The following is a 22,541-nucleotide window of genomic DNA, read 5'->3' on the forward strand; positions in this document are numbered from 1 at the left end:
ACAAGCTTGATTTAAGGAAGATGGTTATGTTTACATCGGACGGAGCCTCTGTTATTTTAGGAAGAAAAAAAGGAGTAGCAGCACAGTTGAAAAAAGAAATCCCATACCTAACTCAGCAACACTGTGTAGCACATCGTGAAGATTTAGGAATAACTGATATATGGAAAGAAGTCAAACTGATGCAAGACCTTGAAACGCTTATCAAAACTGTGTGCTTGATGTTTAGTAGATCTGTTTCGAAAAGAGTTAAATTTCAAGAAATCGTTGATGCCTCAGAGCATGATTCAGTGGCATTCAGACCTTTAAATGAAGTGCGATGGCTGTCGAGGCATTTTGCTGTGCAAGCTATAGTTCGAAACTATGCTGTTTTGTTTCAATATTTTGAGGAAGAGTGGGGAAAAGACCCAATTGCCAAATACTGTTTCAAGAAGCTGAGCACTTCTGAGTTTAGGGTAGCTCTGGAAATTTTGAATGATGTTCTATCAGATTTGGCTTCATTGTCTCTTCTTCTTCAGAAGAAGGGTTTAACAACTCTAGAAGCTCACCATCTAGCTCGAAGCAAACTGAACAAGATCAGAAGTAAATATCTAACAAGCTCACCTCACTGGAGTCAAAATGTTAAAGCACTATTACAGGTACCAACCAATAGTGCAGTCGACACAAGCTCGCAGATCACATTTATCAATTGTTACGGGGGGTGGGGGGCGCTGGGAGAGTGGTCCCCCTTAGAGAGAGTGTGCCCTTGGGCCCCTGGCACGATCCCGCGCCAAGGGTAGGTGTAGCGTGGGTGGCGAGAGACAGCCCAACCCCCAGCCGGACCTGCATGCCTCTGGAACCAACTGTGGGAGTGTTGGTGATGAACAGTCCTCTGACCGTTCCTGGCCCTTTCGGACCAGCCACTGGGAAGGCAAGAGGCAGCAGGCCGGACTCAGGGCATGGACAGACGAAGGTTCAAAAGCAGACGATGAAGACTCGGGAACCATAGACTGTAGATGTAGACTCTAAAGCAAGGTACTGTAGACATAGACTCTGAAACAAGTAGGAAGGTTGAGATGTTGGCACAGTCCCTCAGGGCGCTCTACACAGCCAGTACCACTGGTCTGGTCACGGACCACCCTGTCCTACACCCACAGGAGCGGGACCAGCGCAGGAAAGGAAAAGCGCTGCACAAGCAGTCCAGGGTAATGTACTGCACACCGGCAGTCTAAAGCGAGTTACTGCACACTGGCAGTCTGAAGCAGGTTACTGCACACCGGCAGTCTAAAGCAGGTTACTGCACACTGGCAGTCTGAAACAGGAGGCTGCACACCGGCAGTCTGAAGCGAGGTTAAAACATCAGGGTCAGGAACAAACATCAAGGAACATCAGGAAACATCAGGACATGCAAGACACTGGACACCAAGCTGAAACAAATAACGAAGGCCTGACGGAGCGCTGGAAGAGGAGACATCCAGAGACGTGTAACTCCAATGCAAGACAAAGCATGAGTCCTGGAGCAAAGCTTTTATAGCCCAGGAGCAGGCAACTCCCTGGGAGGAGTCCAGATGGGCCGTCCCTCGCTGGCTGTATAAGAGTGGAGAGGAGCCACGGGCCTGCCCCTTAGAAGAAGGGTGTGGCCCACACTAGAGCATTCAGGCTGCAGTGGAGCAGGCCTTGAGTAGGCCTCGAATAACACTGAAGGCCTCCCAGGCCGTGGAGCAGGATCCGGACAATTGCTCAGGCAAGGCCCTGGCTTCAGAACAGCCTCCAGAAAAAGGTGAGATGCCTCCTGTGGCACAGCTACAGGAGGAATCATAACATCAATCTCTTCTGTGTCCATCTGGATGAAAGGTTTCCAGAAGAGGAAGTACAGGCATGGGCTGCATTTCATATTGGGTCATTTGTCAATTGTGACTTTGATTTCGGAATTGATAACATAAAATCACTTCGTGCTCAATATAAAGAGTTTATACCTGAGGAGTTAACAGTAGTTGATCAATACGACTTCAAATTCATTGTTGCTGAGAAAATCAAAGACAAAGTTGTTTCAAATTTGTCATCTGTGTTGTCGTCTGTAACTCAAAATGAACAATTCAAAGACCTCGCTGTATTGATGGATATTGGAGGAACATTCATGGCATCCAGTGTAGACTGTGAACGTGGCTTCAGTTTAATGAAAGCTACGAAAACCAAATCACGGAATCAATTACAGACGGAGCATTTGGATATTATCATGCGTGTGAAGAACTATCAACTAGTTGGCGGAAATATAGATCTTGACAGAATCTATAACAAATGGACAAATGTCAAAGACCGCATGGAAAAAATGTAAATATTATGGAGTGTGAAGTTGTGAACTGAGTTATGAGGCACAGTCGCCCAGTATATATGGTATATAACAAATAAACTGTTACGCTTTCTACTTGCTATACCTTAGTAGCCTCTTTAGTTAAGAAGTATATAAACATGTTAACATTTCACTTGGTCTTCACTTCTTTTTTGACTCCAGTAGGCTGAGTTGTAAGGTTGGACTCACAACATTAAGTTAAGTTTCGGAAAAGTTGCACACAACAAAATATTTGCGCACATGGCATGTCAGAAATTAGAGGGAACATTGACCAGGTGGATTCTCCCTGTCAGGGATAAAGGTAAAGAAACCCAGTTATTCAATTTCTTCTTCATATTCCTGATTAATGGAGTTATGTTCACCTCATTCAACTGAATTATATCTTTGGGGTCCATAATCCCTAAATATCTCATTGCCCATTCCACCCATTTTAGTAGGAATTGTCCCTTCTAGTTCAATATGCACCAAAATAAACAAAAGCCTCTGTAGGAATTCCCCGCAAAAGTCACAAATACAAATTCTGGGGATCCCTTCTCAGGGTAATAACCACTATTTGGTTATAACTCCAATGGAAAAGGTACCATTTTACTCTATATGCAACTTCTCAATATGTGCCCGTGTCTTCATGCTCAATTTTACAATTTTTTTTTTATATATAGCAAATGCATTATCACCTTATGAAAATCAACTCCCCTTAGTGAAACAGCTCAATTCAACTCGTAAGAGCAATTGAAGCCCATCAAACATATCTTACTGCATGCAATCAGCGGTTTTGCTAGCTGAAATCCTAAATTCCTGTTGATGGAGTAGAGCTGCATGCGTGCCCGACACTGCATGGTCAAATTTTTTGGTAGGACCTATTTCTGCTTTCAGTATTTTAGGAAACAGAAAATCTGAAACTAGCATATAGTCAATCCTTGAAAGCATTGAATGCACCCTGGATACATGCATATAATCTTTCACTGTAGGATTCAGGGTATGCCAAATATCTAAGAGATTTAATTCTTTACATAGATACTTAAACTCCTTATCCTTCCCACCAGTTGATTGATTAGACACAATTGAAGTCTCCTGCTAAATTAATTTGTTTCAAAGTAAAAACTTGTTTACTTCGTTTGTTTCAATGTTCAATGTTAAAACTTGTTTACTTCTTTTTGCTCAATGTAAAACTTCGTTGTTTAATCCTGTTCTATGTAAACCGCAAAATGTAGCGATTGTTACTGTTCTATGTAAACCGGGGTGATATGTATATTATACAGGAACCTCCGGTATATAAATTATTTAAATAAATAAATAAAATAAATGGTAAGAGTAAGTTACCAACCACTTCTGTGAAAAATGCATACTTATAACATTTGGCCCATGTATATTACATATTGTCACATCTTGACCTTGAATCTTACCTACCAAAATCAAATACCTGCCCATATTGTCCTCAGTTTGTTGAGATAACTTAAAAGCTATCTTTTTATGAAATAGTACTGCTACTCCTGCTTTCCTCCCCACCGCTGGTGCATAAAAGCACTGGTCTACCCAACATCTCTGTAATTTTTTGGATTCTACTTCCGTCAGCTGCATTTCTTGAATGCAAGCTATAGATACCTTATGCTGCTAAGACTTTTTTTTTTCCTTTTTATCGGGCAACCTAGTCCATCAACACTCCATGATATTCATCTAATTGAGTCATCCATTCACACTTCATATAAACACCAGTGGTCTGAACATTTCCCCCTTGAACCTTTGGCTAGTGGTCCCCCAGCCTGGACTCTAGCATCAATCTATTTTAACCCCTTTCCATCCTCCATCAAGATACAGCATATTCTAACCTTAATCAGCCTCAGCTTCTGTTGAGAAGTAAAGTGTTTACTCAACCCCTTTGTTTTCTCACCCGAACTCTTTGCCTTCCCTATCCCCCCATCCCCAAATCTTACTATTCATCCTTTTGTCTAATTCCCCTAATTAGGGGATTGAGATCTATGAATTTTGCATTCGGGTGCCGCTACCCCCCCTTATGCTTCAAGATAACGAGACTCTGGAATTCTGTTCTATTTGCCACTTAGCGACAAAGAATATTAATTAAACATTTTAAAAGAACAATCTTAGAATATCCATTTTCTTTAAAATCATGAACCACGTATTCTGTGTGCCACCATTTAAGGCTAAACTTTAGCCTCTAAGTAGAGAAGTTTATTTCAACATAACCCCAAAAAGGGGATTGTGAACAGTATAATTAAAAGCAAGTTAAATCATAAATTTAACAATCAACACAGTTCAAATAACCAAAAACCTGCTTCAAGACTTTGTTTAATCCATCATTATTGCCTTCTAAATTTCCAGGCAATGGCTATGTAATGTGATCTCAAACAAACACCCCCATAACTGTATCATATAAAAGAAATGGTTCTTTTAGCAACAAAACAGTCATCTCTCCATAGTATGGTAGATCATTCTTTTCTCCGTGCAGACAGGAAAGAAAAGAAAAAATTTCTGTTCCAAGCAACCTGCATTATAAGGTAAACAAAAACAATCAAAGCAGGCTTGCAATAGACTAGGATTTTCAAAGGCATAATATCCAGTTAGCTGTGATGCAGTTAGTATAGTTGGCCACATGTCTTCTTTCTTCCAAAAGCAGGTAGCTAAACCACTCAAAAAGCCAGTCAAGCGGATAAACGTTCCTTTGCCTGATTGGGAGAATCAAATGTGAGCACTTTCCATCTTTCCATTCTTCCACCTTCGCCAGGAAGAGCATGGCAAATCATATGTTATGATTTATGAAGTCACTGCACACTGCTGAATATGCGAGACACTGAGCTGAAACGGCAGCCGAGAAATCTTGAAATACCGATATTTTTTTATCTTTATACTTGAGATCTTTATGTTTCTTATATGCAGTAAATATTGCCATTTTTTGTGACAAGTTAAGAAATCGGGCAATAAGTATTCTAGGCCTTGCGCTTGTTATGAAGCTTCGACCCAATTCAATGCACCCATTCAATAATAAGCTTGCCGTCCAGCTCCGGTATTTTTAATTCACGAGGGAGCCAAGCTTCAAGCCATTGTAGCAGCTCATCCTCTGGTATCCCCATGAATCTCAAATTATTATGGCATGAACGACTTTCAAGATCTTCCAACTTAGCCTCACTTACTGCCGGCGTTTTTTCCAGTGCGCAGATTTTAGTTGTAAGGGCCGTGGTATTGTCTTCCACCACCAATATTCTCCCCTCCGTGACTTCCAAACGCCTCACAATATCTTCCATTGACTCTTAATTTGGAAAAATTAGTAGTTAATGGTTTCGAATTTGTGCTCTAATGCTGCATCGACTGCTTGTGTTAGTTTGAGTAAAGTTTGTTGCTCCATGCTTAACAGGTTGAGTGAGTCACACTTGTCAGCCATTTTAAGATTGGCCCCTTCACCTTTCTCTTTTTCTTTTCTGACTGGCTTAGAAGCCGTATCGTCATCCCCTTTTATAACACATTTGTCCATACAACCTTTGTGCAGCAATGGAATGGGAGAACCAGCGAAAAAGCTTCCTTTAGAAATAAAAGAAATCCCCATGTTGGAGGGGTGGCCCCTGGAGCTCTGGTGAATAGCGACATACCAGATGCACCGCATCACGTGATCTCTGCAACCGGCAGATTTAAAACAAATTGTAGGAAGTGTTTTTTCATTCAGCACACAAGAAGGCTATGGAATCTGTTGCCAGCATATATGGGCAAGGCAGTAACCTTAGTGGGGTTCAAAAGAGGATTGGACAAGTTCCTGAAGGAAAATCCATAAACAGTTATTAGCCAGGTAGACTGGGGAAAGCCAGCGCTTATCCCTGGGAGTGAGATACAAGAAATAGATCAACTACTGGGGATCTGTGACCCAGACTGACCACTGCTGGAGACAGGATGCTGGCTCGATGGACCTTGGTCTGAACCAGCATGGCAATTCTTATGTTCCTGGGGCAGAAGAGATCCCCAGTTGCTCCTGCGTCACCAGTGTTCTTTTGAAAATGGCACCAGCACTTGAGGCAAGCAACCGTCTTTGACATCTAAAAAGGGCTGGCTAGCGCCAATTTTGAAGGGACACCAACAGGGCAGAAGAACTGAGGATCTCTCCTGCCCCTTTCTTTTCTGCAGATCAGGACACCCGCCCCCCATGGGAGGGATAAGTGGGAGCCAGGGAGATTCCTGGCCCCAGTATATTTATCATGGAATTGGTGGTCCCCAGCTGGTATTGGTTCATTCTACTTGGGTAGGTCCTGGCCCCTACTTGTTGGCATGGGGAGGTGGGGAAGAAGGAGCCCAGGAAGGCCCTGGCTTATTAGCAGGGGCATGGGGGGAGAGCCCCCTAGAACCTGAGGAAATGGCAGGTGGGGGCCTAGGAAGGTCCCTTTTTATTTTTTTTCAGGACTGATCTGAAGAATCTGAAAATGTTCAGATATTTTCAGGTAAGTCTATTTTCAGTTTGTTCCATTCAGAACGAACCAGAAATAGCCTTTTTGTTCCAAAAACCCATTCGGTCATAAATGAATGCACATCCCTATCAAACACTAGTGTGGGAAATAATTGGCTCATACCTGAGCCACGTGGCTTGCCCGGGTTAAGTGTACTTGGCCACGTTTTTTAAATGTCATTTCTGAATTGTGCTGCTGAGAACGTGGACACATGGAACACATTTTATGATAACTGCGCTCACACTTTGATGCTTGCCTGTGTTCTTTGGCCTTTCAGCTCTCAGACAAGATGACATGTTCCTATTTTATTTTTGGCAGTGTTTGACTGTGCTTATTCACAGTTCATTTTGCCCTGGTATGAGGATCTAGAACCCTGTAGGATGCAGCCCATGTACCAGACACTATTGAAGTTGTTCAATGCCACCATTGATACTATCGAAGAGAAGATGGCACACATCAAGGGCACTCAACTAGCCCTGATCTTCATCTGTGTCCTGACCTGTCACCTGCAGCAGTGCAAGCAAAACACCAGCCAAGCCAAGTAAGAGCATGTAGACTTAATTTATGCCAAGGAGCAATGAATCTCGGGGGGTTTTGTCAGACACTTTTCCTGAGTATTTTCTTGCTGTATGAATGCTCCAGGCAGCTCTCCCACTAGCAGTAATGGCCCATGTCACCTTTGCAGAAATGCTGTCTGTGGTGGGGTATACAGTGCTAGGATATATTTGCATTCATTTGCAGGAGGCAGGCAACCATTTCCAGATGTTTTTCAATCAGAGCCGCAGCCATTCAGTTTGGCACCTATGGCCACACCCTCGCCTTGTACCACACTACTACAAACTGGAAGACTTTTTTTAAAATTTAAAGCATAACATTATTATTATTCATAATCTATAAATAGACACAAGTGTGACTTTGGTGCCAAATGAAACATCTGTATAGACATGATCCTTAACCTCTACCAAGCTGATTTGTTTTCTCTAGCTTATTAAGTGGTAGGGGTTGAAACCGGAAACTGAATTAATTAGATTCCACAAGGGGTTGAAGTGTTGGTTATTTCAAGAGTTGGGTGCAGCCAGAGTGCAGGGACAGGATGTGAGTTGGCAGTCTAAATTCCTTTGATTAAGTACTGTTTTAGCTTGCATTGTATGAGTATCTTAAGTTTTCTGTTTAAAGATGTTGTCTGCATTGTTCAGCGATGTTGAAAATGGTGGAATATAAGATTTAAAAAAAAAAAAAAAATGTCTTTAAAACATGATGATGTCATCCACAGTCAGACCAGAATAAGTGACCACAACTTAGAAATAGGAAACTGCAAACAAAAACTGTACTGGAAACCCCAAGAAGCCAGAACCTGCATGGAGTGTATTTCCTCCTCTACTGTGCAAAATCCAACGATATCATGAGATGTACAGTCCTTTCACAAAATTGAAAATAAAATGCTTTTTTCCTCCCTTGTTTGGACATTTTTCTTATCTCTTTGATCCGCCTCTTTTTTTTTTTCTGATTTCCTCATTTGTCTCCTAAACTCTTTTATAAAGGGGTCCATATTTAGCCGCTGAGCTGCTAAATAAGTTAGACGGACACACCTATCAGGCTAACAACCGGGATATTTACAGTGTGGCAGCACCACTAAAGGTACCCAGCTATCTTAAAAGTTAGCCAGATAGGAGTCTTCTTACAGTGCGGCCAGAGTTAGCTGGTTAGCTTCACTGGTTAACTCCGCTCTTCCCCAGAACGCCTACTGCCCGCCCCAGGAATACCTCCACATATCTGGCTAATAGCCAGATGAAGAGTTATAGGACTAGAATTTAGTTGAATAAGTCGCTGACTATCACAGCTAGGCCATAACTTTTCAGTAATCCATCTTAAATGGCTTTTGAATATCAACCCCTAAATGTCTTCTCTACATTATCTGCTTCTCTCTCTCCCCCTATTTTCTTCATATTCTTCTCTACATGTCTCTGACATTGATCTTTCTCCATTCCTCTCTTGTTCTCTGCCTCATTAGAAACTCATAGCTAGATTTCATCCCTCCATGTCCTCTCCCTGCTATTGCCTCCTTTCAGGCCTCCTCGTTGGGTTGCTCCTCTGACACCCTTGTCCTTTCCCTTAATAGCTGCCCCTATTCTTCCTCTCTGACCCCTTTTTTTCCACATCATTCTTCTTCCTCAACTTTCTGCCTCCCATCCCCTTGCCACATTTAATACCTTCCATCCTCCCCTTCCCTCCCCTCCCTCGACATATACCTCCTCTCCTTCCATCATTTCCTCCACCTTCCATCATCCCCTCATCTTCCTCTTCCACCCATCCCTCCCCTCTCCTACCTTCCATCCTCCCTCCCCAACTTCCTCACTTTTCAACCCTCTCACCTTCCATCCTTCCCCTCCTCTCTCACCTTCCAAACCCCCTCATCTTCCACCCTTATCCTCCTCTCCCTCACCTTCTGTCATTCCCCCCATCTTCCATCTTCCATCCTCTTCTTCCCCTGCCCTTGCCTCCCTTCTCCCAACTTCAATCTTGCTCCATCTTCCATTCTTCACTCCCTCATCTTCCATCCTTCTTCTCCTTTCTCTCCCAGACAAAAGTCTCACATAGTTATTGGCACAAAATGGATCCTCAGGAGGACCTATATGAGACCTCTGTCTGGGAGAGATCATGCCTACAAATAAGCCTCTAATTAATTTTTCCCCTAATGCGGAATTGACGAATCACTGGCTGGTGTTGTGGCTTCTTATCTGTTGTGAATAATGCTGCAACAAGCATTGAAAGATCTTATGGTATTTATTCATTTATTCATTGATTTATATTTCGCTTTTCTGTACTTCAGAGTGGATTGCATTCAGGTACTGTCCAGGGATTGGACCCAGGCCATTTGGCTGAGGTTTGATCCCTGGACATGACCCCAGTCACATAGCTGGAGCAAGATCAATTTAGTGCCATTTTGGGAAATGGTGCTGACTGGGCCGGGTGTGCGGGTGCACACAGCCGCTATGCTGGACCCTTTTAAAGGTTCTGGTGGAATGCGAGAGGGGGTTTGGGGGTGGCGGCAGCATGGGAAGGGGGGGCTGGGCCCAGGAACCTTTTTCGTTTGTTTTTTATACTTTCGAGGGGGAAGTGTTTCATTTACGGGGTATGGCTTCAGGGGGGATCTTTGCCACTTGGGGGAGTGGGGAGTATGGTAGTGTGTGGGGGGGGAATCTCTGTCACTTGGGGGGTGAGAGGTGGAGAGTATGGCAGTGGGGGGGGGGGATCTCGGTCACTTGGGGGTAGGGAGTATGGCAGTGGGGGGCCAGAGCCACATTTTCTGTTTTACCTTTGGAGAGGTGGAAGGGGGGCTGGGCCTGTCGCAATGGCATTGCCTCACTTTTTTAAAATTAACATTATGGGGGAGGCTGGGCTGCCTCGACTGGTGGCCCTGGCACTGACCCCCGCTCTACCTCCCCGCTTGCATGCAGCTATTTTTTTCAGGACAGCGGTCCTTTAAGGTGATGGGAGTCCTGTGAGGTTGGGGCTGCTTTCCGTGTTCTCTTGTCCCGCGGTGTTTGGCCACGTGCCATACAGCTGAGATACTTTTTCGGGGGAGGGGCCCCACTGCAGCGGTGACACCCCCTGCGATAGTGGGACCCTCTCCCGCGAAAAACCTACGGCATCCAGGGGTAAGTTTGTAACAAAGGTTTTAAATTCTGAATAAGGTGAATGAGAGAGGTCCAGATGACCGTGAAGATTTGCTAACACCTTCTTATTCTAGTCTCTTAATGATATTTAGTTTCACTGGTGTCTCAAGTAGACGCTTTATATTGTCTCTTTAGTTTCCTGCTCTCAGAAGGCAAGCCACCTTTTCTTGCTTTATGTAGCAGTCTGCCCTGCTATCACATCCAGACTTTGCTTTTAAGTTAGCTCTTGTCTAATTTTATGTGCAGTCTTGACAATTCTCAACTTATGTTTTGCCAGAATATTATTTTAACTGTTTGGAAACACAAAAATCGAGATTTTCTTGCAAATGTATTTGCTACTGGGCTTTTCTGGTAAAAATTCTGTAACCAATGCAGACTTCTGCTAGTTCCTCAGCATCTCAAGTTTTATATTTTTGCTAATTTTAATAAATCCAAATTTCAAATATAAAGGGAAGATATCACAAATGCAGTGAAATAGAATAATCTGAGAGTTGTCTAGCTATAAATGTTTCCTTGTGGGTATACAGCACTAGGTATCTTCCTGAGAAGAACTGATCCACCACTGAACCATCTCTCCCCACTACAGTCTGCTCAAAAATCTCTCTGCAGAAATTATCCTCCTCCAGTGTTATTATTCCACCGGGCACTGAAGCAGAGGGGCAGCCCACCAGCATCGGGCACCCTTAGGGGCAATCTCTGAGAGAAAAAAGACAAAAACAAATGGGAAAAATCGCCTGGAAACTAAGAAAAATTGAGAACACAGTGAGGAAGAGTTCCGCCCCCTGATGTCATCAGGCTCAGTGTTTACCGGCTCAGCGTCGAGCCGGTAAACGGCGCCATTCCACCAGGTGTCGCTCGCCGGGTGTTGCACGCCGAAGGGGCATGACAAAGGGGCACTCCCCTTTGTGCACCCCTTCGTGCAACCCTTTGTGCTACTTTTTAATTCCTTTATCTTTCCTGTGTTAATTAACCTTTTTCCAAGTTTTTAGCTTTATCCCTTGTTAACAATTTTTTGTTATAAATGTTCAATGTATTAGACTAAGGAAACATATTTCCTGCATATTCTGTTTTAATGTAAACCGGTATGATTTGTATTTTGATATAAGAATGTCGGTATACAAAAGTTAAAAATAAATAAAATAAATAAATACATTACAACCGCGCAGCTCTTCTTCTGAAAATCCACTTCCAAATACAATACAGGCTTCTGCAACTCATCTACAAGAACGTTCACTTTGCAGCATCTCATTACCTCTCATCTCTCCCTTATACAGCCCTCCTTATTACCTCCATTCATTGGGGTAGCTGCTCTTACCTGTGGCCTTGTCCCCCATCACCAACTCCTGATTCTTTGCTTTCCACCTTGCTGCACTGAATGTCTGGAACTACCTTCCTGAGGTTGGTGCATCATTCATACCTCCTCGCTGGCCATATTCAAACCCCACCTTTTTGAGGCTGCTTTGAAATCGGGGAGTTTGTGTTTCCCAGTCTCGACGATAGGCTGATGAAGAAAACATCTCGGCCAAGGGCAAACAAATCAATGAAAGTCATCATCTGAGTACTGGATTCACTAGAGTTTGTCATCAGTTATCCTAAGAGTAATCTGAACTGCTCATCTCAGTTGGAGTTCCAAAGGTTCTGCTAGATGTGGCTTGGCCCCATGGTCAATTTCCTAATGAACAGAACCAATGACATTGGGGGCAATAATCAAAGTGATTCAAGCAGCCTGCTTCCCTTGCAATGTGGCATTCAGGCCACACATTAACATTGCATTATCATCTAGACATGACCTCCGGTCAGGATAGTCGGATTGAACTGTCCATCCTCCATGGCCTATTCCCTTCATAGAGCCCAGCTTTCTCTCTCTTAGAACCCATTTTATGGTTTTGGGTTGTCTTTCCTATTGTTAAAAAAAAAAAGGATTAAATAGAAAAGTATTTCTTTCCTCAACAAGAATATTTGCATCTCTTTGTGCTTCATCTTGTTGTTGTTTTTTTATTGATGGTAACGCTTAATTGGGGAGCCCCAGTTCTGTCACATGCTGAGCTTGTTTGTCTTTACAGAAAGCAAAATTTATTTTGCTTACCTGTAACTGTTGTTCTTTGACTGCAGCATTTCACTAGTCACACCATACCTAATGCCTTCTTTTAGGAGTTGCTCTCTCCCTTATATATAGTATCTTGGCTACACGGGAAGTGAGAGAAACTGCAAGGCCACCGTAGCTTGGCAAGTCCCATGCTTTCAGAGAAGACTGCTGGTCTCTTCCAGAATGTTCTGGAATTTCATTCTGCTTGCTGCCACATGTGATTACATGGTCCACTTGTGTGTTTTATCCTGTGCTTTATAGTATACATTTTACTACATTAATTGAATTTATATTGCAATGAATAAACTATGTCCACATGTTCTTTTTAAGGTCAAGTCTTGATGTCTCTGGATTTGTGTGACATAAATCAGTCATAAGAACATAAGATTTGCCATACTGGGTCACACCAAAGGTCCATCAAGCCCTGTAACCTGTTTCCAACCATAGCCAGGTCAACTGTAGTCATTGCAAGTCTTTTATTTATTATTTTATTTATATAAAATATTTCTATCCCACTGCTTCCACAGCTCTGGGCAGGGTACAATAAAACAAGCATAACCGTCCCCCCCTCCCCATATAATTAACAAATCTGATTAACAATTATACAAACAATAAAATATACTGTAAATCAGCTATGACGGCATGCACCAATACAAACCTCGCTTAAGCATCAGGGACTATTTTGTAGGCCTTAATACAATTGCTGGCCAAAGATGGAAAGATTGCAAGACACTGCTATTTATTTTAATTGTTCCTTTCCAGGGAGAAGATATTTCAGACACGCAAACAAGAAGTGGATTTCTTAAGAAAATATGCAAAAGTCATAACAGATCATTTGCTGTCTATGTCACTCTCAGAATCCCAGTATATCAGCTTTATTCTGAATGAGATTTTAACTTTGAAAGGTAGGCGCAGCAGAGCTGTGTATTAAAACATTACTATGGTGTCCTGAAATGCACTGCAAACCAGAAACAGATTATGGAGGTTTAATATTTTTCACTTATTTGGCTGCATAGTTGTACGGCTGCTAAATATGGCTGGTGCGACCCACTGTGCACTTGCACAGGACAGCAGCTCCAAGGGGACAACATCACATAGCCAAGCCAGCCTATGAATAGTCTAAGCAGCACAGAGAACCTGGCTTATCCTCTCCACTCCCCATTGCATCCCCCTGGCTTTCAGTAGGAGTGGCTCTTAAAAACATCAACTTCATGTGCAGTAAGGGGCAAGTTTCATGGTATGAGGCACAAGATCTATGGGATCCATGTGGCTCATACCATTAAACTGGATCCACACAACACAGGAAGTTGACACTGTTAAGCGCCGCTCCTTCTGTTGAGCAGGGAGAATCAGGAGAGGCCAAGCTGCACTGGGGATCTCAGGGCAGTGAGAATCAGGAAGAATTAGGGAGGGGGTTGTGAGAGAGCTTTGGAGTTTGTTGCCTCTGATTTTCTTTTTGGCGCATAACTAATTTTCTTGCATGCAAGACATACCCAGCAGCCCTGAGGTGCTTGTACTGGGTTTTAAATATTTTGTGCTGACAAAATGAAAAAAGGAGCTTTTTGGTATATTTTGGATTAATACAGTTTTTCATAGGGACAGTCCAGCACATCCCAGCTTCCTCACACCCCCCCCCCCCCCACCTCCAAATGAACTGCTCTATCACAGCTGGCACTACAGTGACTAAGGGGGTAATTTTCTAAAGGGATTGCACGCGAAAAGTCCCTTTTTGCGTTCAATACCTAGATCGGGGCGGAGTCCGCACCGGAAGAGGAGGAGTTGGGGTAGCGTTGGGGCGGACTCTGCAACGACTTCGCTGACGGCGAAAGGTAAGACTCCTTATCGCTGCCAGTAGCACGCCCAATAGCACTACCTTTCATGGTGGCGCTATTGGGTGCAAAAGCCTGCAGTGATAACACCGCGGTGGTGCGATCGCTGCCGGCTTTCGCAGGCCCGCCCCCCGGTACCGTGCGATTCTAAAAGGCCTACGATTTTAGAAAATCCAGGCCTAAGTGTCCCAGGTTCAGCTGTCGGAAACCTGGTAACACTATTGTAACCCCAGCACAGCTATAAACGAGGTTTAAGCGCCCATAAAGTTATTGCTACGGATCAAAAAGAGAAATCCATGAAGGGCTCCATTAGAATCTACGGAGGGGCAGCTAAAAATAAACTAAAATCTAACTAAACCTAGTTTGCATTTTGTCATTGCTACACATTTAGATTTTGCAAAGTGGTATTTCAATATATACAAAAATGCTTGCGAGCTTGTGGCACTATGAGATACAGTCTTTCTCTCCAAAGTCTTCCAGATAACAAGGGACCCTTAACTAACTCTCTAGTCTAGTAGCTCTTTATATGATATGATCTGCAACATTTTATCATAGCCTTAAAGCAGAGAGGGCTCTTTTTTGTTCAGTTTACTAGTTAAAAATGAATTTTTGTACATGTTTGCTGCAGAGTAAAAATGTATTAAGATTTTGGATGTTTCTTTGAGGCGCAGGCAAGGACTTCCTGTTCTCTGATGATGCCACTTCCTGTGGGACTCATCTTGAGCTTTTTATTCCATCATGGTGGTAATCATTTTCAGAACGACAGTTTAAAATCTCTTTTTAATTCATTGGGAAGTTGAGACTTAACTTTTGAAGCTCTTCTTTTTAATTATGAAAAGTCTACCATTCGTATGTGGTGCTGCATTCTCCTTTCTCCTGCTCGGTGTGTATGGTAAATATAGAGGCCAGGATATTGTATTTTTTCAGTGCTTTGTGTATCAACATAAGTCTTGGCTCTTAGGGATAATTTTGCCAGTTAGCTGGCAAAGATACGCATAAATTGCACCCATTTTTAAAGCAGATTTGCACGCACACATTGGCTTTCACAATTTTCCTGGCAAAATCGTTCACGTGCAATAACACCGGCTATTTGGTGCACATAAGGTTTTGCTGAGAGAATTTACACGCACACTTTTTAAAATCAGAAAGTGTGTATGCAAGTCCCAGCCCTGTCCAGACTCCAGCCCCTGGAACGCCCTTCCCCATGCACATAAAGGTTTGTGCGTACAGCCAGGGCCGCCATCAGGGCAGTATTCTTGGGCCTGCAGTATGGGGCCCCAGGATCTACTGCCACATATGGGGGCCCGCAGCCGCCAGGCGGCAGGTGCGCTTGGGGGATGTATTAGTTCATGGCAAAGAGGCCCACTGAGGCTCTCTCCGACAGTCTGTCGCCCAGGGGCCTACTGAAACCTGGAGCCGGCCCTGGGTGCGGGCCCCAGAGAAGGGGGAGAATCAATGCTATGCGTGTCTTTTAGACACACATAGCATTGATTTACAGAGCACCGCAGACAGAGACTCGTCCGCGCGCTCTGTCCTGCCAGCATTCACTGTCTGACGCGGCTGTGACGTCACCGCCGCGTCAGACAGTATGCGCCGGCAAAGCGCGCGGGCCGTCGCTGTCTGCTTGCTAGCTGGAAATTGGTGTCGCTAACATTAAAGCTCTCTCTGAAGAGATGAAACTGCTTCGAGAAAAGTGGCCTGTTTTACTTTCTGAAGCTAAAGCTGTGGCAGATTGCATGGAGATTCCCAAGGAACTACTGAACCCTCAACAATTGCGGCAAATAAAGTCAAGGCATCATGATGCAATAGATCCTGAAGATCATTTTAAAGCTAATGTCTTCCTTGTGGCAATGGACACAATAATTTCTGACCTTCATCAACGCTTCCAGTCTATGGAGGAAGTCTGCAAGCTATTTTCTCCAATCTTAAAAGTGAGAACAATGAGTGAAGAAGATCTGATGGCATCGACTGAGGAATTGATCTCAGCATACCCTGAAGATTTTACATCATCTTTACTCAGTGAGCTGCAACATCTTCGGAAAGTGTACGAAGCTACATTTCCAGAAGACATGGGTCCCTTAGATTTGCTTAACTCAATCTACAAACTAGAGCTTCAAGGAATATTCGGAGAGGTGTGTATTGCTCTTCGGATTTTCACCACCCTCCCACTTTCAGTGGCAGAAGGAGAGAGGGCATTTAGCAAACTTTCATCAATCAAGAACTATCTGCGTTCTACAATGAGTGAACAACGTCTAAACAGCCTGGCAATTCTCTCTATTGAGCATGAGCTTGCCAGACAACTCAGTTACAAAGACTTAATTAAAGATTTTGCAAATCAGAAAGTAAGAAGACTGATTGCTTCATAAACCTGAATTTGCTGTTATTTCCACTATGAGTCGAGATGGACACAATTCAGTACTCACACTGAACTGCTTTATTGGATAGAACCCACTGGATTTCTCAGATACTGTGCATTTATCTAAGTGATTTGAGTTTGTTGACTTGTTTTTATTTTTTTACACCTATGGTGGAGTTTACACATAGGTATAAACATTGTTGCATATACTTTATCCACTGAATGCTTGTGGCCCAGACATTTTGGCTGTATGGGGCCTCAAAATTCCTGATGGCGGCCCTGCGTACAGCGTGTATGCCCTTACTTCCTCATGCACATCAGGTGCACAGTCCTCTAACAGGCAGAGCCAGTACAAGGGTATTAGGTGAAACCTACAGCCTGCCGCCCCCCCCCCCATCACACCCTCGCCATACACAATTAAAAATTATGCTTTTATAACAATAGATTTTACATGAAAGAGAACATTTAACTACAGTCTTCCAAGGTAAAAATATCACTTATAACATGATTATTAAATTGACATGCCGTGCTATAAACCCTGCAAAAGGTAAAAAAGACCCTTGGAATTGGTATTAGGACTATTGTAATGTGTGTTGGGTATGGGTTTAGCTCTCAGAAAGCCACAAGAAAAGTGAATTACAGTTTCAATATAGTAAGTCTCCCATATCAAAACTCCAATAACTGCCAGCACTCAAACAGTAACAACCCTACTTATGAAAAGGCAAAACTGTAATTATTACACCAGACCCTAAAACGCCAATACACCTACTATTAGGAAAACAGAAAAAGCCAAACTGCTATAGATCCCTACACAGAATACATCAACTCAGTCACACATACAAAATACAAACAGGTCCTCAAAAAAATGCAGAATAAAGTAACCATAAATTATTAATAAAAATGTGCAGACAAAAACTAAACTGTTAGCTGCAATAGGCCAGACTATTATACAGTACAACAATGGAAAAATAGAAATATTACAATTCCTCAGAAAACATCAAACAACAAAATCAGGAAATATAAATCATCAATAGAAGTAAAACCATACTAATAAAAAGAACATTTCAAAACAGCTGACAAATAGAATAAATTCAGGTAATTTAAAACTCATATAAACTTTCTGTTGTGGGAACGCGGGTAGTGATCCCATCTCGGAGTTTTCGTGTGCCCCTGGGCCATGACGCAGCCGCAGAGGAGCTCCAGCAAGCACCGAGGCAGGTGAGAAGTGCCCCAGAATGGGCTGATGTAGGAATGATGGCCCTGGCCACAGCCGAACTGTATGCAGTAGAGAGAAACCCAAACAATGCAATGTTGGTCTCTTGAGTGGTCCTCCAACTACTCCAAGCCCTTTTGGACCTGCCGCACGGAGCAGCAACTGCGACAGGGTGGACAGTGGTCGAAGGATGAAGACATCAAAAGAAAACTTGAACACTGGAGACGTGAGGGCATCACGAAGAAGATGAAGACTAAGGTTGATTGAAGAGACTGAATCGGTACTGCCACATCTCGCGCCCTACACAGCCAAGGTGGGCTGGTCGCGGACCACGCTGGTAGGCGCGCCCTACACAGCCAGGCAGGGCTGGTCGCAGACCTTGCTAGTGGTTCCCTGCTCAGGTAGTTGAAGATGACGAGACAAGACATAGGTTGGTAGGAGTTGAGACGAGACTTAGGTTGATTGGAGGTGAGACGAGACTCAGGTTGGTTGATAGAAGAAGGTGATCTGAGACGGGACTCAGATGGGTTGGTAGAAGAAGGTGATCTGAGACGGGACTCAGATGGGATGATAGAAGAAGGTGATATGAGACGGGACTCAGATGGTTAAGAGGAGATCTGAGATGGTTAAAAGGAAGGCTGAAGAGAAGGTCTGAGAAGACTCAGAACTGGTTGAAAATAGGACTCTGAAAGAGTCACAGTGTCCACAATACTGTGTAGGTACTGCCACACCCCACGGCCTACACAGCCAAGCCTGACTGGTCACGGACCAGCTGATGGTTCCCCACTCAGGTTGCTAAATCAATTCAGAACGAAGACTCCAGCGAGGCCTACTCCAAGGTGTGCCCTTCACAGCCAATTAAGGCCAGGCGTGGACCACGCCAACGGAACAGGTTAGAGCAGAGTTCATTCGTGAAAACGGAGGCAGGCACAATAGACTCCGAAAATCCAGCAGGATATGGGAGAAGGAAGGAAGCTCGAAGATGGGACTCGGAGCCAGGGTCACTGAGGTGGGAGGTTCAGAAGGTTGAGTTGCTGAGGACATGGAAGACAGGATGCATGAAGACAGGATACGTGGAGACCTCTGGAGAAGAAGATTAGGTGTGAAGACATCAGGAAATGAAGGTCAGGTTATGTGAAGACATCTAGCGATGAAGATCAGGATGTGAAGACATCAGGAGATGAAGGTCGGAACATCAGGAACATCTGGAACACAGAAGCTTGACAAGACGAGAGATCAAGGAACGAAGAACATCTAGACGAAGACACGGTATCCCACATGGAACAGAAAGCCTTGAGAAGCTGGAAGACGGAAGTCCTGACTGGCTCCTTGTGAAGGCAAGGTTGAAGTGACGACGAGCCCCTTTTGTAGGGCTGAAGAGGCGACTCCCTTGATGATGTCAGAAGAGCACCACTCCCATGCTGTCCCTTTAAGAAGAGAAGGAAGGCACGGCCTCGCCCCCTAGGAGGCAGGCAGGAAGTGCAGGACCATGGACAGCGGCCCTGCTGCCCAGAAAGATGCTGAAGCAGAGCTGGAACTAGGCCTCAGAGCAAGCCCCGAGGTAGAAGGCGGCTTCCCTGCCGCAAAAGATGGACCGAGGACGGCTCTGAAGCGCAGGCAAGGGCAGGGCTGAGGGCCCTCTCTCCTCGAGGGACCGGAGGTAAGGTTGGTAGCCTCCAGGCCACATAGAAAAACTGACGGCGGCCTCCCGACAGCATGGAGACTCTGACGGCGGCACCTGCCACAGGGGGGGCAGTGGCGTGGCTCCGGCCACGTGGGAAATGTGTCGGCAGCCACCTGGCCGCTTGAGATGCAAAGCGCAGATCCAGCCGTGCGGGGAGTGTGTTGGCAGCTCCTGCTGCGATGGAACGGCAGCAGCAGTGGTTCCCTGCTGCAAGGAGGGCAGACGATGGTGGCGGGCCCGCCGTGGATCACAGCAGCGGCTCCTGCCACATGTAACAATGCCGGCGGCCTCCAGGCCACAAAGGAATGCCAGGGCTAAGTTGGAGCGGCTCCAGCTGCCCAGGAGAACGTCGGCAGCCTCCGGGCTGTTGAAGAAGGAGGAGAAGAGAAGTGAAGAAGCTGCCCATGCAGCTCAAACAGGGCAGGTTCGTAACACTTTCTAAAGACCAATAAAATATTTCAAACATCATCAAATACTTACAACTTAAAAAGGACAAAAAATACATGGGATCTTTTGATTTCCAGAAGCCCTGAGATTGTTGTGGATTAGCAGAGAAAGGTGAGAGTTTGATCCTCATAATTGCCAGGTTCTTGTGGCCTGGTTTTGGCCTCTGTTGGAAACAGGATGCTGGGCTTGATGGACCCTTGGTCTGACCCAGCATGGCAATTTCTTATGTTCTTATGTTCTTATAATCTCTCTCTCTGTCATATATACACACATGCTCAATCATAGAACATGCTCTCTCACACACAGACATGCTCTCTCAGACACACCAACACACACACAGACATGCGCTTTCACACACACAGACATGCTCAGACATACACAAACCCATGCCCTATATACACATACAGACATGCTCTCTCAGACACAGCAACACACTTATACAGACATGCTTTTTCACACTCACAGATATTCGCTTTCACACACACAGACATGCTCTCACAGACACACAAACATGCTCAGACACACACAAACACATGCTCTCATATACACAAACACAGATATGCTCTCAGACACAGCAACACACACATACAGACATGCCTTTTCACACGCATAGATGTGCTGTCACAGACACACACAGATGCTTTCACAGCTACACACAGATATGCTCACACACACACAAACACATTCTCAAATACATATACAAAGACATGCTCTTTCACGCACAGACATGCTCTCAGACACACACATGCTGTCACTGACACAGACTTGCTGTCTCCTCCACACACACGCTCTCACAGATACACACAGACATGACCTCACAGTCAGACACACACATGCTGCCACAGACAGACACACACATACATGCTCTCACTCATTCACTTCCTTCCCCCTCCCCAGTAGTACAAGTCCAGCATCCTCCTCCTCTTTCAGCACTCTCTTTCTTGAGGTCATAGGCACTGATGTTCCACTGTTTCCTGTGAGGGAGGGGGGATGTTGCTGCTCCTCCTGTGCCCGAATGCCATGCGAACCTGGGACCAATGCTGCCTCTTCCTGCAATGCACGATTCTTTTTCCTGCATGGCCTCTTCCTCTCCCTGCCCATGCAGACCCTCTTCCGGACTGCGTGCCCGCGAAGAAGGAGAAGTCATGCCGTCTCCGCTCTCAGACCGGTGGCATCCTAGTCCACTAGGGCTTCCACCGGCCCTGCTAACAGGTCATTTCTGTGCGTAACTACCCTTTGAAAATTTCCCTTCCTATGAGTGTGAATGGTTGGAAATACTTGTCTGTGCATTTTGCCTTGAAAAATCAAGGACACAAAGGACAGTGAAGATGTTATTTTGTATTCAGTCCTAGAGCCAGTTCTGAACATGTTGTCGGACCCTGATTTTATCAATCAAATGTTGGTGAAGTGGCTTCAGCCTGAAACACTGGGTGGACAGCCAGCACCTGTGGAGGAAGAGAGACCAGGAGCCATGCCGCCTGTTTGCACCTCTGATAATGAATGCTCAGAGTAAGGAAAATACGTTATTAACAAGGTGGAGTCCTGATAATATGATGGAAAGTTGAGGGAAAGTTGGTGCTTAGAAAGCACTATTGAAGCACAGAATTCTCCTTGTCAACCCAACTCCAGGTTCACCAATGATTACAGTCCAGTCCTGGTTTCTTAACCCCTGTCACAAGGCTTGCTGGTCCCTTTAATCCTGTTTCTCTGTGGCCAGCAAGGACCGACAGTGTCAGCTCGGACTGGGACCTAGATTAGAATCTCCAGGGCAATGAATTTAGAGGCAGGCGTAGACCTTAGAAACAAATGCATAGCTAGAAGAAATTATATGAAAACATATTTTCATCTTTTATATTTTAGCAGTGAAGAAGATACAGTGACGAAACCTGCGAAAACAGGTAAGAGGCAAAGTGCTGGTAACAGCGTAATGCTGACTTTGATTTAGAAACGGATTATTCCCTCTCTCTGATGTACAAAGACTGTAAGCATAGCCTGAATGTACACAGAGAGCAGGGGTGCGGTATCAGTGAGCACCAGGAGTCGCTGGCAAGCTTTCTTAGAAGGAAATGAAAGGCAGGTAAGGTCTCCTGCTTCCTAGAGTTGCCAGTGAAACCGAACAGGTAGATGTAATCCGAACTTACTTCTGCTCTGAGCTGGAATAAATGTCTTTGGGGAGCTGAATAAATGCTGTGTATTTAGATGGCTGAATAGGCCATTGATGGAGCCTGTTGGCAGGGTCTGACTCCTGTGCTTTCCGAATATCTTTTCCAGGGCTTTTTGAGAGCTCCGGAGCAGCACAAATATCTTTTACAGCAGTTGATATTTGGCTGCTATTCGCCAAGTGGAGGCCCAAATGCTCCAGGCAAATCTACTAATCTCATCAGCATAGAAATAGCTCAATACATCTTTCTTTTGGGTTGTTTTATATACTAGTGAGTTTGGTGTCTGTCCAAACATTCTCCAAAACGAATGTAGGGACCC

At 44.5% G+C, this 22,541-nt stretch overlaps 1 protein-coding gene across 2 annotated transcripts in view; it reads left to right on the plus strand.

Moving 5' to 3' along the window:
• Nucleotides 1-22,541, plus strand: part of LOC115094495 — a 128,347-nt gene that overhangs the window by 30,353 nt on the left and 75,453 nt on the right. For both annotated transcript variants that reach the window (XM_029607606.1, XM_029607607.1), the window contains exons 3-6: nucleotides 7,087-7,309; nucleotides 13,294-13,436; nucleotides 21,407-21,569; nucleotides 21,921-21,958. In XM_029607606.1, the coding sequence (XP_029463466.1) occupies nucleotides 7,087-7,309; nucleotides 13,294-13,436; nucleotides 21,407-21,569; nucleotides 21,921-21,958 (567 nt within the window). The remainder of the gene's footprint in view (nucleotides 1-7,086; nucleotides 7,310-13,293; nucleotides 13,437-21,406; nucleotides 21,570-21,920; nucleotides 21,959-22,541) is intronic.

This window comes from Rhinatrema bivittatum, chromosome 6 (assembly GCF_901001135.1).
Source record: "Rhinatrema bivittatum chromosome 6, aRhiBiv1.1, whole genome shotgun sequence".
Lineage (NCBI taxonomy): Eukaryota > Metazoa > Chordata > Amphibia > Gymnophiona > Rhinatrematidae > Rhinatrema > Rhinatrema bivittatum.